General features: G+C 44.9%; 1 protein-coding gene across 1 annotated transcript in view; it reads right to left on the bottom strand.

Annotated features, from left to right (window-relative positions):
* The window catches only part of XYLT1 (xylosyltransferase 1), a 302,709-nt gene that overhangs the window by 32,128 nt on the left and 254,606 nt on the right, over window positions 1-15,975 (bottom strand). Inside the window, exons 7-8 of the mRNA XM_053929510.1 lie at window positions 4,798-5,014; window positions 1,904-2,080 (exon numbers count right to left, since the gene is read on the bottom strand). Coding sequence (XP_053785485.1) covers window positions 1,904-2,080; window positions 4,798-5,014 — 394 coding nt within the window. The remainder of the gene's footprint in view (window positions 1-1,903; window positions 2,081-4,797; window positions 5,015-15,975) is intronic.

Here is a 15,975-nt window from a genome sequence, read left to right as displayed (position 1 = left end):
TGCCACTGGAAAAAGAAGAGTCTAAGAAAATACTGTTGTAGCAACCACTTACAGAGAGGCAAAAGACATTAGGTGGGGACCTTGAGGGATGAAGCCTGCTCTGTTCTGCATCTGTGCAGACACAAAACCAGGAAGGTCTGGTGCAAAAAGCCCAGCACCAGAACTGGAAATGTATGGGTGGGACCTTCAGCCCAACTCCATTACATGAGTGTCCATGGGCAAGTAAGCTTTCCCCTTGGTGCCTCAGTTTCCCCACCTGCCCAATGGCGATGATGTCTACCCAGTAAAGCCAATGCCCACAGCGAGAGCCTGGAGGGGGCAGATCCATACCGTTGTGTCTCTCAAACATACAGAGCCTTCCAGTCACCTGGGGACCTTGTTCACATGCAGATCCTGCAGAGCAGGTCTGAAACTGCAGAGGTTCTGCATTTCTTACACACTCCCTGGTGACTCTGATGCTGCTGGTTGGTGGACCACACTCTGAGGAGCCCGGCTAAGAGACTGGAAGTTCCATGTGGGGAGCCGACTCAGTTATGGGTCAGTATGAGTCGGCAGGGGCACCTTGGGTTATCAACCTGGCCCTGCTGTCCCCATCCTCCCTGTGGCTTAATGGTTTGGGAAGCAGCATGCCATCTCCACATTGTGGTTCCAGTGACTTCAGAGTGATGTGTTCATCTATTTTGTAGCCTTCTGTTTGTGTTTTCTGCAGTTGGGGTGGGGACGTGTTGAGGAGGAGAGGAGGAAGGAGCTTGGGGTGTTGGCCTAGAGGAAGCAGGAGGGGTGCTCACATGGGAAAGAAAGGTCTGGGGCTCATGGGAAGCAGATAAAGCATTTATCACCCTCCTCCCCCACTCTCCCCAAAACTGTAAATTGCTAGGCTGTGCAGAGATGCCTCTGAGGACAGTAACATTTCTGCCTCTTGTTACTCCTTTACATTAACAAAGTATGGTGGTTTCCAAACCTGGCTGCTCATCAGAATTTCCCAAAGTTGTACAATATATATTTTAAATATTTTTAAAATTTATTTTTGGAGATAGGGGAAGGGAGGAAGAAAGAGACGGAGAGGAACATTGATGTGAGAGAGAAAAATCAATCAATTGCCTCTCATAAGTGCCCTGTTTGGGGGCCAAACCTGCAACCCAGCCACCTCCCCTGACAGGGAATTGAACTGGTGGCCTAGTGCTTTGCAGGACGACGCCCTACCAACTGAGCCATACTGATCAGGGCCCAAAGTTGTAATATATTAAACACAAAAATTCCGGGGCCTCACTGGAGATGAGTAGTTTGCCCCCGGTTGACATTGGGTGATGTCTGAAGACACTTTGGTTGTCAATAGGGTGTGCTACCAGCTTCTAGTGAGTAGAGGCCAGGGATGCTGCTAAACACCCCACAACACACAGGCCAGTCCCACAGCATGGAATTATCCAACCCCAGTGTTAACAGTGCTGAGGCCGAGAAACTGCCCCAGGTAAGACTCAAGTTTGTACCCAGAGATATGTTTTTAACAAATTATTTCAGGGGATTCTGATTAAAAGGCAATCTATAGAAATGAATACAAGGATGGCCTTTGGAAACAGATACATTGGGCTATGTGACCTTGAACATGGTTTTTGATCTTTCCATGCCTCCTTTTCTCTATTTCTAAAATGGGATAAAAATAATTTTAGTTACCTACCTACCTACCTACCTATCTAGCAAGGTTTTTGCAGGGTTAATGAGCCAACATGGAGTCCTGGCATTGAGTCATCAAAAAATGGTGGTCACTATTGATGTTGTCATGATTATTATCAACAGCCAGGTTGAAGACTGGGGGATTAGATGATCGGCAGGCCTGGCCTTGGATGCCTGCGGAGGCTGGCTGGGAAGGTGTGGTTCGGGAGGCTGCAGGGTGTGGTGGGCTCACCTGGAAGCGGTGGAAGTCCTGGGGCTTGAAGTCGTTGGGGGAGCAGCCGCACCAGTCCACGATGTGCTTGTACTGGCACTTGCAGCCCAGCTTGCGGTTCCAGTTGGTGATGCGCAGGTTGTTGTCCACCATGGTGTCGCAGTGGGGGCTATTCTCCAGGACCGTGTGGAAGAAGGACTGCAGGGGAGAGAGGAACCAGCTGAGACCTCTTCCAGCCTCCCTTGAATGGGATGGGGTGGGAGTCCTGCCCTGGGACCACCTGACTGCAAAGGGACTCCCTTGGAAACTCATCTGTTCTTCCTGTAGTTGGGGTCAGTGCCAATCTGGTTCTACTCAGGATACACCAGATGTTTCATCCAGAGTGGCTTCATTCTATCCAGAAGTCTAATATTCTGAGTGTTTCTCTAGTTATCTTTCCCCAGATTTCAGGTTACCTCTTATCATCCAGGAATCTCCTGTCTGCTCAGGAGAGAGGAAAAGTCCCTCAGGGTATGTCAACACGTGGGGATTAGAGGAAAACATGGGGGCAATTTTTCAGGAAAACTTGGGCCCTTTGGTTCTTGCTTTGCAAATAGCCATGTCAGAAACTGAAGACCAGTGCTGTGGAATTTCACCCCTGGGTAAGGGAGGCCAGATTCCTGGGTGCATCAGGCCCCAGGGCTGGAAGGCATACAGATATAGTGTGACTACAGAGGTGGGGGGGGAGGGGCTGCTTGCTGTCTGTGGTGCTGAACCAGGCACAACGACTTCTTCTAATCCTAAAACTGTTGGCCCATCTCTCCTAGGAGTGTGAGAAAGATGTAATGTTGAGAGTGAAAAGAGAGGTCAGAGAGGAGGGACATAGTTAGAAATGTGGGGAGAGAGAGAGAGGGAGAGAGAGAGTGACTGACTTTTATTTGGACACTTTTATGACAACCCAGATACCAGGCAGATACATTCTTCCCTGCTCTCTGCTCCCTAGGGGAAGCTATGGGGGAACATGTGTCTGCCTGTTACAAATTTATGGCACAACCTTCAGACTTCTTCTGAGCTGGTTCCCTGGAAGTAGTCTGGGAGATGGGAGGGCGAGGCAGAGCTGCTAGGGTAGAGGGGATGGATCTAACAGGGACCTGGGTTGTCATATGCCTGTGTGTGCTGCAGCAGGGGTGGGGCAGAGACAGCCAGCTCCAGGATGAGCGTCTTGATTAAAAGAACCAAAGCTCCAAGCAGTCTCTTCTCAATGGGTGGGTGGGCAAAATGAGGCTCCGCCCACCGCCCCCAGCTGACCTTCCCATGATGCTAAATGACATGCTGGTGAACCTGTATTTTAAGCTTGAATCGTCTACAAGCCCACAGAATCACATATTCTCTATCAAGCAGTGGGGAAAAGTACCCAATTACTGACTGCCCTATGTCCTTTTATAATGATACAGAAATTCTCTCCAAGATAATGGATGAGGAGGTTATAGGAATTGAGAGAAAAGGTGATTTTCGCTAAAATAGGATTAAAAGCTGATTACTTAACATGTGTGCAGAATAGCAAAACGTGGCCTGGTTACAACAAGCCCATCATCCCTCTGGAGTGACGCAGGCAGTCAGCCCTACCCAGAGCTTGTCACTGCCCCGGACGTTGGTGAGGGACATGGAAACATCGAATGAGATGCACTGTCGTGTCTGTCCTAGAGACATATCACCTGAGGGGTCCAAAGATGGGACACAGCCAGGAAGGAATGGTGGATCATTCACAGGAGGGGTCACAGGCTCAACAGAAACAGAACCGGCTCTGGAGTTTTCTGAAGTAGGATATTAAGAGCTGGAGGTCAGGGAGCTTAACCTAGAATCTTTCAGCCCAGATCTGATAAAGAGGCTGCTGGCACGCCCGTGGCAACACTTCAGCTCTGGGTGCCTAACCATTTCCAGATGGGCCAGGGCTATTTTAGAACAGTCTCCAGTCTTATACAACAGGGCTTCTGAAAAGGACTGACTGTGTCCCCCTAAAATTCGGAGGTTGAAATCATAACCCCCAATGTGATAATGTTAGCAGGTGGGGCGTTCGGAAGCTGCTTAGAAGAGGAGGGTGAAGCCTTCATGAATGGGGATTAGTGCCCTTATGAAATGGAGCCCAGAAAGATCCCTGTTCCCATCGGTCCTGTGAGAACACAGTGAGAACTATCAGTAGGCAGTCTGTGACCTGGAAAAGGGCCCTCACCCGATCATGCTGGCACCATGATCTTGGACATCCAGCCTCCAGAACTGCGAGAGGCAAACTTCTGTTGCTTATAAGCCACCTACCCTATCGTATTTTGCAGCCCCAATTAACACAGCTTCCCACCCTGGGGTCTGAAGAGTGATGACAGACTTCCTGGAGCTCTCAAATACTTCCAAACGCCAACAGGGAATGCTGAGTCCCAAGCATTTCCCCCTGAGGGCTGTCAGTGTGGGGGGTGTCCTGTAAGGGCCAGCTGTGCAGATTAGGCACCACGCAATGCTGGGGTGAGGGGTGCTGCCACCAACACTGTAGAATCAGACGTCTGTATTTTTTAAAAGTTTCCCAGAAAGACGCAGTAAATGTCCTGTTTTAACAAAATTAGTATATTATGATGACTTTTATTATCAGTGGGAGCCAGGTGCCTTAAACAGGGCTGCCTTTTCTAGTTTTCACAAAGACACTGCGGATTGCTGGTGGCAGCACTGTACGTCTACTCCACACAGCCTCCATAGACTGGAGGGGGCCAGGGGCACTGCTATGACAGCAAGGTCCCTGGTAGCCAATGCTATTCTCCACCTTCAACTGGATGTTTGGAGGGCTACGTATTGGAGTCAGCATTGCTTTGCCAGAAATTCAGCATTCGCTCTGCTCCAAAGGTTAGAGCCAACCCTGACCGTTCTCTGGCACTGTTTTCCCAGACACTCACCTCAGCAGGAAGCAGGGTGTAGGAGTAGAACTGCTTCATTTTAGTCACCAGATCATCTGTGGAGAATGTCACATACTCCACAAACTTCCGGTTCAGCAGGAACCAATCTGAACCACCATCCACGGCAATGCCCTCTGGGATCCGCCGGTCCCCCAGGCGCCACATGTGGGCGTCACACTCCAGGAACAGCCGGTCCAGGCCCTGTTTCCGGATGAACCTGAGAGAGACAAAGAAGCCATTGGCCCAAAGGAGCCTCCACCTGGAGTCCAAACGAGATGGCACAATCATGGTGATCAAAGCATTTATTGAGCACTGACTGTGTGCCAGGTATGGAGCCAGTGGCTCTGTGTCTAGTTTGTCGCTTGGTCTTCACCAGTGAGGCTGGGCCCTCACTCTATCCCTCTGCGGCAGGTGCTATTATTACACCCATTGCACAGATGAGAGCACTGAAGCTTAGAGACATTTAGGGGACTTGCTGAGCACAATTAGATGGCAATGATCCTCTGGTACATCTGGTTTCTCTTTAGGAAACTTTGAAATCATCTTTCCATGCCACAGACACCTTGGTAGCTTATTAAACATAGACTGTGGACACTCATTTCAGAATAATGTTCATAAATCAAAACACACAGGATTACAAATTTTATTTTTAAACAGCAAAATTATGCTCTGGCCAGGTGGCTCATTTGGTTGGAGTGTCATCCCGGCACCAAAAGGTTGCAGGTTCAATCCTGACCAGGACATGCCTGGGCACACACCTAGGTTGTGGGTTCGATCCCCGGTTGGGATGCATACAGAAAGCAACCAATTAATGTTTCTCTCTCTTTCTCTCTCTCCATTCTTATCTCTCTAAAAAACCAATAAACATATCTTCAGGTGAGGACTTAAAAAAAACAGTGAAGTTATGATATAGTAATTCATATGCTTTTTGATTCACACATTAAATATAGGATTAAAAACATTTCTTAAAACATCAAATTTATGGTAATTACGAGTGTTTCTTTCTTAACACATGAAATAACAAGATCTTGTGGCAGGTCTCATAACCACTGTAATTGTGAAGAAGTGGTGAGCATAACTGATATTTAGAGGTAGATGCATCAACTATAATGTGATAGGAAAGCATGTGATTCCTAACAGTTACTGCTCATAGTTCTGTGGTTTGTTCTCTATGTTTAGCTAGATTTCAGTTAGCGTTTAGTGAAAATTAAGATTATTTTGTTCCCGTTCAAAGTCCTGGGTCCTCTGAATTCCTTCTATGGGCCTCAGATGGACAACTCTGGCTTTAGAGTATACACATATAAATATTTGGGAATCTGCAAAGCAGGCCAGGTAGTGCTGGCACCTCCTATTCTGTAAATGCAGAAATCAATGGTCAAAGAGCTGGTCAGACAGGTGTGTGGGTCAGAGCAAACACCCAGTCTTCTGGCCCAAACTGTGCATTCACAGTGCGCATTAACTGCACACCTACAATGTGCCAGGCATTGTGCTGGCTCTAGTGCAGGGCAAGGGGGAGTCAGGGTGATCCCCACTTCTCAGGAGCTAGTTACCTAGCTGGGAGCTTAGTCTAGAGGCCACCCGACGCAGGGATCCTGCTGCTCCTCCAGCTCTACAACACGAAATCAAGCATTTTAAAGTGTACCATTTAATGGCATGGTGCTCATTCAAAATGTTGTGCACCCATCATCTCAATCTAGTTTCAAAATATTTCATCACCCCAAAGGCGAACTCCATGCCAATGAGCTGTCACTGGCCATTCCCCCACCCCCTACCCTCTAGCCCCTGGCAACCACCAAACTGCTTTCCGTCCCTATGGATTTACCAATTCTGGATATAGATGGAATCATATAGATGGAATCCTATAATTTGTTGGTCTTTTTGTTTGGCTTCTTCAACCTATCATAGTGTTTTCAAGGTTCATCCACATTGTAGCTCATACTGGTGCTTTATCCCTTGTTCCTGTCTGTCCAGCATCCATTCCTCATGTTTCTGGGAACCACATCTCGATTTTACTTTGGTCAGTCACTAGTCTTCGATTTCCAGTTTACTTGGGTTTGCACCTTACTCTAACACCAGGGGTGGAAATGTGCCCTGGGCCGGTCAATTCCATCTGCTTGGCCACCATAATACTGGTTCAGGAATGGGTGAGAAACTCGAGCTGAGTTTGAGATTGGGTCCCAAATTTTCACTGAATTTACCAGGAAGGCTCTTCTGTGGGTTTTTTGGCTGAGAGAGCACAAGCTGGAGCTGGTGGTAGCCATCGTGTCACTGTGAGTATAGGGGTTGTCTGACAGTGGAGGTAATGCTGAAAGAAGGGGAGGGCAGGCTTTGCATGGAGCCCAGGGAAAGTTGACAACTTTTCTGAGGGCGTGCAGAGGACACACGCAAGGACAGAGCCAACAGAAGACCTAGGTATCCAACCTCCTTGGTCTTATTCTTTCTCTAACACATCTTTCCACATGCCACATCTGAAGTTGGCCTCACATGGATGAAGGGGTTAGGGGTCTCTTTGTAGAGGGTGTGATCTGGTGAAGGTTTTTCATTATACTCACCATATCACACCACAGACACAAAGCTTGGCTTCAACCAGTTCATTAAAAGCAGCCTGGAGTTTAAGAAAATAAAATCCTACCTTGACTGTGGCTGGTGCTAAGTTATATAATAATGTCCAGTTAGTGCATTCAACCATGCTTAACACTTTAAATTTCATATAATTTGTATCAAAACCTACAAGGTAACCAAGACTAACCCAGAGAGAAAAATAAAAGATATACAGGTACAAGAACTTGCAAAATTTTTCTTTCCATGGACCAGCTTTTTAATTTTATGTTCCATTATATGGGATAATAGCATCGTCTTGCAATTTTAATGTGATGTCCCAGACCATAATATCCAAATACAATATTTATGCAGTAAAATCTCCAAAATAAAATATTCATGGGGTTGGAATATTGGTTGCTGTATTTACTGCATTCCAAAACTGATAAGCAGCAAGCACGTGCATTGGTTAATTATGAGTAAAAATAGAGACAACTGATGCCCAAGGTCTCAGAAAAGTTCCTGTTGAGAGGGGCTGCCGGGAACTGGGTCTGGATTGGGAGAAGGTGGCAGACCTACAGCCTGGGTATCTAGCAGATGAAAGGAATCAGCTTAGTGATTTGCTTTTTTTTCCTGTTCTGTGAATTAACCATAACTTGGAAAGCTAAAGGTTGGAAATCAAGGTATGTCAGTAAACACCTGGGTGTGTCTTTTCTTAGATGCTGGCTCACGAGTAAAGGGTACATAGCTCTCTTGCCTGACAGATGGAGGGCAGATTGATTTGCAGCAATGGGCCCAAGACATAGAAGGTGACTAATGACACTCCTCCCTTCAGTTTCACCTCCCACTGACTTGGTTACCGGGGGCAAATGGGTCAATAGGTGGAACTATCGAAAAACAGACACCAAAAGGATCTGGGTACCAGTCCTGCCTCTGCTTTCACAGACTGTGAGATGTGGGGCTGGCTTAATCCCTCTGAGCACCAGTTACCCCATTTGTCAGATGATCCCTGTACAGCTGTCCTGGGAAAGTGCAGTGGATGATGGTTACAAAGTTGAACTGTGCTTACCAAACTCTGTTCAAGGAGTTTGGTAAGCACAGTTCACCCAAGCAATAGACTGACCCAACCATCAGTTCCTTCCTACATGGTGATAACATCCCTCCCCAATCCTGCACATCCCTGATCATCCTTCCATGCTGTATTTTTCTCCACAGCATTTTACAATTTCAATAGCATATACAAGATATTTAAAATTTCAATAGCACATACAAGATATATTAACTATACAAGATATTTACTTTGTTGTCTATTTGACCTTGCTAGACGTAAGGCCCAAGGGGTCACAGATTCTCATCTATTTTCGTCCACTGCTATATCCTTAATGCCTAGAACAGTGCTTAGAATTCAGCTGGTGCTCAATAAATATTTACTTTGTAAATAAGTAAAGGGAAGAGTGACAGCCACACCTGTCAGGCAATCAGGAAGTCGCAGCAGTTAGTTAACCAGGTATTTGATTCTTCTAACACACATTTGACAGATGAAGGAACTGACTCACAGGAAGGTTAAGTCAATTCTCCAAAGCCACACAGATAGCAGTCCTAGACTTGAATCCAGATCTGGAAAAATCCAATGCAAGCTCTTAGCCACTCTGCCATTCTTCACCAGTCCTAATTTGCCAGGTACTACACCAAGAGGATGCAGTGAAGGACCTGAGAACTTCTACTGCCTCAAAAAGACACTGTGCAGAAATGACAGAACCAAAGGGCTCACTGCTGGTCTTAGAAGACCTCACAAGAACTGCCTATTTTCAGAAAAGGCCACCTAAGGGCAAACGTGGAATCAAGTGCATTTGGTTTTACCTCCTGGGATGCACCTTTCAGGGCTGGGTAGTTTGCTTTTCTGAGACTGCTCAACTGGCACATTATGGAACAAAGTCATAGCTAAATAGGATTCTGCTGGGATGTCACAGAGACCAGGTCTACTTGGCTGAGCATCAAAGGAAACCAGATGGAAGGTGGGGAGGGGTCCTGATTCTCACCCTGGGAGAAGAGTTAAGGTTTAGGGATTGCCTGGGGGAGTATGTGGTTGGGTGGAGGGGGAAAGGGGGAAAATTGAGACAACTCTAACAGCATAAACAAAAAAACATAATTAAAAAAGAAAGCATCTATAGCCTTTGGAAATGATCTCTGAAAGGAGACAATGAAGAAGTCCCTCAATTCAGTTAATTTTCTGGCTATAATCTCAGCATAGTCATTGAGTATGAAATTATTCCAGACCCGTCTCATCCTATAATGAGTTCTAAAAGGAAGAACTCTGCACCTCAGCTTTTACAGCATGTTTGAGCATGAAAGAATCTTAGCAATCAGCTAAAATAACTAATTCTATAGATTAAATACACACACAGGCACACACACACATTGAGACCCAGAGGGCTGTATGATCCAAAGTCATCCAAAATATATAGCCTGGGGAAAAAACCATCTCCCATTCTTTTCTTTTCCTGTCCAGTGGTCTGTCACTGAACCCAGATTACTCCTTTAGCATAAGTACAACCTAAGCATTTTAGTTAAGAAATAAAGTCATGGAACAAAGCATGAAAACCACAATGTGTGAAGTCAGCCAGCCATGTGAATAGGTTCACAAGAGACTGCCACCTGTGGGGGGACAAGCTTTGGGCTCTGGAGCCAGACTACTCGATTCAAGTCCTGGGTCTGCACTAATCGTGGGCAACCCGAACATGTGATGGCTCGGTTTCTCAAGTGGAAAACAGTGATCATAATAATAGCTGCCTCACAGAGTTGGTGTGAAGGTTTAAATGAGATAATATATGGAGAGGGCTTAGCAAAGTGCTCAGCGCATAGTGACTGCTCCATAAATGTTCACTGAGATGCTTAACGTTTTTCCTTTATCAGGCTAGAAAATTTAAATTTATATCTATCTTGGTACAGGCATGTGTAAAACACATACAGGGCTAAGGGGTAGAAACCCTCTATGAACTGAAAAGCAAAGCTATTTCAGCACCAAGGACAGAAGCCCAATGCCCCCCACAGTGAACCCAATCTCCTGCTATTATTTTCGTTAGGGATGTCCCATGGCTGTAGTGGTAGAGGTGACAAGTGTCAGGAGAATCCTTCTAATTCTGTCCAAGCATCATGAATACAGATCCTTTCCATCTTCCCATGCCATGACTCAGCGAGGACTCAGCTCACTGCGTTCCCTGGCAGCTCCATAGGGGCCCTGATGGCCATTTGTCTCAGGTACAAGGTGTGTTGTGCCCCTTCCTTATCTTGGCTGCCTGGAATAACAAGGGGGCTTGAGGCATCCCCTCATCCAGCAGCTCTAGAGAGCACCTTCAATACTCCAGGTCTATGTGCTGAGGATATGCTTGTGAATAAGATGGGCATTACCTCTGCCCTTCTCTCTCTTCTAGGGAGAGAGACAAAAAAATGAAATAATAACATCTACCATTTACTGAGCACTTACTCCTTTCTAGGCCCTACTCCTCACACTCAGTACGTATTCTCTAATTTAGTCTTCACCACAGTCCTATGAGGGGTCATTTTACAAATGAAGGAATAGAGATACAGAGAGGTTAAGTAATTTTCTGAAGGTTACACAGCTGGTTAGTGGCAAGGGTGGGATTCAAACCTTAGCAGTCAGACTCTGGATTCCACAGTCAGCCATAAGGCTGTAATACTGCTCTAAGAAATAAATAAGCAGACATAAACAGCTACAAAACACATTACAATTAGATGTTTGTGATAAGTGCTATACAGAGACACTCAGAGTGCAATGACAGAAGATAAAGACAGGGATGTAATTAATAAAGACTGTTGGGGAAGGCTTCACTGAGGAGGTGGCATTTAAAGTTGATGAGAAGGACTCGGTCATCTGAAGTGTGTGGGGAAAAGTTTTACCTGTGTAAGTAATAGCATGTGCAAGAACCCAAATGAATGGAAGGAGCTATAGGGAAATGCTCGGCTTCACTATGTCACTGGGGAGTAGACAGGACAGGAAGATGCTGACTCGACTGGTGGAAGGAGTGTACCATCTGTAGGTACATGTGGCCTGGACAAGGAGGAAACTCTATGAGGAACATACTTAGGGAATCAGTGTAGCACAGTGGCTTGGAGAGCAGACTGTGGAGCCAGACTGCCTGGGTTCCAGTCAGTTTCCCACTTACGAGCTGCGTATCATTTAATCTCTCTAGCCTTGGTGTCCCCATCTGGAAAATGGACATGATAATAACTTACACGGTGGGGTTGTCGTGGGAATGGAAAGAATGAGTATCTGTAAAGCATTTAGGACAGTTCCTGGCACACAAGACACTCTCCCCATGTTACTATTATTACACTCCCTGTGCTAAGAAAGCTGCCTTAGGTTTGACATTCAAGGGTGGAAGAAAATCAGAGCCAGTGACCCAAATTTTGGAACCTAATGTCTCCTGGCTCAGTAGCCCATGCTCTTCAAAGCACTCAGGGCCCGAAGCAACTGGCAGCTCTAAGAGTTCTAAAGGTCCGTTGAGCGCTAATTGGTTTTCCATATTTCACACATTTTAAAAAACAATGTTTACTGCCTTTTATTCTGATTGATTGTAAAAGTAATGCTATGTGCCATTGAAAGCTTGGAACAGAAAAATAAATCAAAGAAGAAAATAAAAACCATACTCTACCTCTCAGAGAGCACACTGTGAAATATTTTCCTTTTGTCCGTCTTCTGTCTAACTCAACATGGATTATTTGGGAAGAAGAAAAGCTCCAAAGTTGACTTCAAAACCCATATGGAGGCCAAGAGAGGGTAAGCGTACACAGCTCTGTGTGTGTGCCTGAGAGATGCTAAGCACTATTTTGACATGGCTGCCATAATTGAATTAAATAAAATGAACATGCAAACAGTGATAACTCACTGGTTGGGTTTAAGAAAAGCTAAAGGGAAAGGCAATCTGCTTTCCCCATTGGAGATGAAATACTAATTATCTTCTCACATCAATCATGGTGCTACAGGACAGCTGGGAGGAAGCCCTTCTCTTGATAAGCAAGTTGGCACCAAAGAGCCTACTATAAGCAGATTTGCTTGGAGGAGGTTCCTGGCCAGGCTCTCGGTGGGTTTGCCAACTTTTGGCTAAACAAAAGTTGCCTGTTTATACATCAAGGGAGGTTTGGGTCTAAAGATTAGTTCAGTGACAGAGAGAAGGAGCTGCCAAATGGGGAGGGCTGGGATCTATCCTAGCTTCTTTCCACTCTAGCCTTCTTGCATTTGAAATGCTAGCTGTTTTCCTACAAGTTGTAGAAAGTGTTTTTAAAATATTAATAATTTGCATACCATCTTCAAGGTTTTCTTCCATCATCATCATCACCAACACCATCAACTTAAGATGCACAATTACCTGTTTCGAGAGCTTATCCATGTATTCATTCACTCATTTAATTCTTGCAACAAGTCTGTGCAGTTGGTTTTATCATTTCCATTTTACAGATGAGACAATGAACACACAGATGGTTGATATAAGTTACCCAAGGTCACACACACCTAGTGAGTGGTTAGCATGTAAGTCCTGCAGTCTGGCTCCAGAGCCTGGGTTCTTAACTGCCCTGCCCTGCTATGTGCTTAATGTAGTAACTATATGAGAATTCCTTTAATATTAGGTTGGCCAAAAAGTTCATTTGGCTTTTTCTATAAGATGGATCTAGTAGCACTTAGTTGTCTTTAACTTTATTCGAAACACTTTTGTTAGATTGTACTGACACAGTTGTCATGTCAGCATGCATTAAAAAACTTATCAATATTGGTGAATTTTTGTATAGCCATTTTTAGTATTGATGATGGAAGAAAATATGCAACATTTTCAGCATATTATGCTTTACTATTTCAAAAAAGGTAAAAACACAACTGAAATGCAAAACAAGATTTGTGCAGTGTATGGAGAAGGTGCTGTGACTGATTGAATGTATCAAAAGTGGCTTGTGAAGTTTCATGCTGGAGATTCCTCACTGACAATACTCCACGGTCAGGTAGACCACTTGAAGTTGATAGGGATCAAATCGAGACATTAACTGAGAATTACCAATGTTCTACCACGTGGGAGATAGCTAACACACTCAAAATATCCAACTCAATAATGTTATTGGTGAAAATGAAAAAATGTGTCTTTTGTTTTATGGAAAAAAAATGGACTTTTTGGCTAACCCAATATTTTTCTTGAAGCCGAATTTAAATAGCTTCAACTATTTTTTTTAACTTAGTCTTATTCTAAGCATAATATCCATGAAGTCATGGGCTGGGTGAGTTAATTATACAAATTTTCATTGATGCACATTAGATCAGGTTGTTTTATCATCAGTACCCAATGTCCCAGTATGCCCACTTATGAACTATCCAGAATAATGTCACACATCACAGGTGGATCGTGAACACATTCTGGGATAGGCTGACTCTAGAAAGTAGAAGGATCTGATTTCCACTCCGCCCCTCCCAACTCATTTAAAAAGTAATTCTGCTTAAAGTCATCAGACTATTGCTCTTTCATCTGTACACCCCAAGAATTTATAACTATGGGTCCTCTCAGATCCTGGGTTGATAAAAGAACACAGGCCTTAGGAGTCAGACTGAACCAGTTCCAATCCCAGCTGTGCCAGTCACTAGCTATGGGGCCTTGAGCACGTTACAGAAACTCTCCAGGCCTCAGCTGTGTTCATCTCTACAATGGGATAATGACAAGTGAGGCTGGAATGAGGTACATACTGGAAAGTGCCTGGCTCGAGGGCTTCCTGTGGAAACTTGATCCTCCACAATTCCAACCTCACTGTCTGAATTTTACAGAGATGAGGAGATGGAGGTATGAGGAGTCAAAGTCATTTGTTGAAGTCCCACGGCTGTCACATGGCAGAGCTGGCTGTACTCTAGTACTCTTGCTCTTACCACTATACCACACTGCTCCCCAGAACTAAGCACTGGGGCTTTGGTGACCTTGAATTAGGAAGAGACTTTAGATCAACCAAGGCAGGAAAAGGCCCAGAGGAAACCCTATCCTGGCTGAGGGAAGTGATTTTTCCTCTCCATCTCCCTATAAGGGGCCTGTCCCCACACACTGGGACTTGATTAGGCTGCTGAGACTTGGGAAAGTTTTCCGATGCTCCCTAAGCAGAAGTCAGGAGTTCCTGGGGATGTCTGCAAAGACCTACTTGTTCAGACTGTGAGTAGAGTTGAGGGCATCCGCATCTGCTAGCCCTGCTGAGGCTATCTGGGAAAGTGATAACTGTACGGTACTACGTGTCTCTCAATAAATCCAGTTACTTTATTTTAGGAGGAAAGCAAGGAGAAACAGTGAACACAACATTCCCCTTCATTTAATTACAGGAACAGTCAGGACCAATTTGGCAGCTATTAAATACTAGTTTGCCTTTATGCCATCTCTTCTCAGCAGGAGCTGGAAGTCCAAATTGGCTGCTAAAGGCAGGAGATGGGGACAGAAGGTCAACACTGCTATTAGAAACCACATGGAGTTAAAAACTGAGGCACCATGTGGCCTATTTTGTGTCGCACTGCTTGCTTTTGCCCCTCCCTATGTCTCTGTCTTATAAGCTCTTTGCTTCTGTCACGATGTCTTTTACAAGGACTGGCCCAGAAGCATCAGAACAGGAAGGGACTTGGGAGACTATCTTGTTCATCCCCTTGGTTTGTCAAAGGAAGGAAACGAAGCCCAGAGAAACAGAGTGGCTGTCTCAAAGCCAGCCAGCATGTTGGAGGAAAGCAGGACCAGAGCACAGAGAAGCTTCACCATGCAGGGATGCTGAGCTTTGGAGGCACAGGCACCGGGCTCTGAGTCCTGGCCCTGCCCTAGCTGTGTGAGTTTAAGCAACTTCCTTCACCTCTCTGAGTCTCAGTTTCCTTATCTGTGAAGTGAGGCAAAAAGTTGGGAAGGGTCCCCATCTGGAGCCACAAAATTAAAACCAACACAAAGGACAACAGGAATAATGAAGTTAAGTTAATGGGTAAAAGGTTCAACAGGTTCAAACTTCCAGTTATAAAATAAGTCATGGAAACATGGACAGCATGGTGACCATGGTCAATAATACCGTATTGTGTATTTGGAAGTTGCTAAGAGGGTAGATCTTAAAAGTTCTCATTGCAAGAAAAAAATCTATGCCCTGGCCGGGTGGCTTAGTTGGCTGGAGTGTCGTCCTATACACCAAAGGCTGAGGGTTTGGTCCCTGGTCGGGGTGTGTACAGGAGGCAACAGATCCATGCTTCTCTCTCTCTTTCTCTCCCTCTTCCTCTCTCTCTAAAATCAATGAATATATCCTTGGGTGAAGATTTAAAAAAATTGTAACTGTTAACTAGATGTTTTGCAATATATACACACATCCACTCATTATGCTATACACCAGAAACTAATGTAATGTTATATCTCAGTTTAAAAAAGATTCCTGCCAGTAAACTACTTGGTTATTTGAAGGGGCATGTTTATTTTACTTTAACCTTCTCCAAGAATAATAAAAAAATAATTAAACAACTAAAAAAATGAAAGCACTAACAGAGTCAGGGTTTGATGATATCACTTGAACTGCTTGATCAGCCATATCTGAAGTCAGATACTGATATTTTAGTTGTATTAGCCAAAAACTTCCTCACTGCTTAAG

This window comes from Desmodus rotundus, chromosome 1 (assembly GCF_022682495.2).
Source record: "Desmodus rotundus isolate HL8 chromosome 1, HLdesRot8A.1, whole genome shotgun sequence".
Lineage (NCBI taxonomy): Eukaryota > Metazoa > Chordata > Mammalia > Chiroptera > Phyllostomidae > Desmodus > Desmodus rotundus.
The sequence above is the reverse complement of the archived record's forward strand: the minus strand, read 5'-3'. Positions and strand labels throughout refer to the sequence as shown.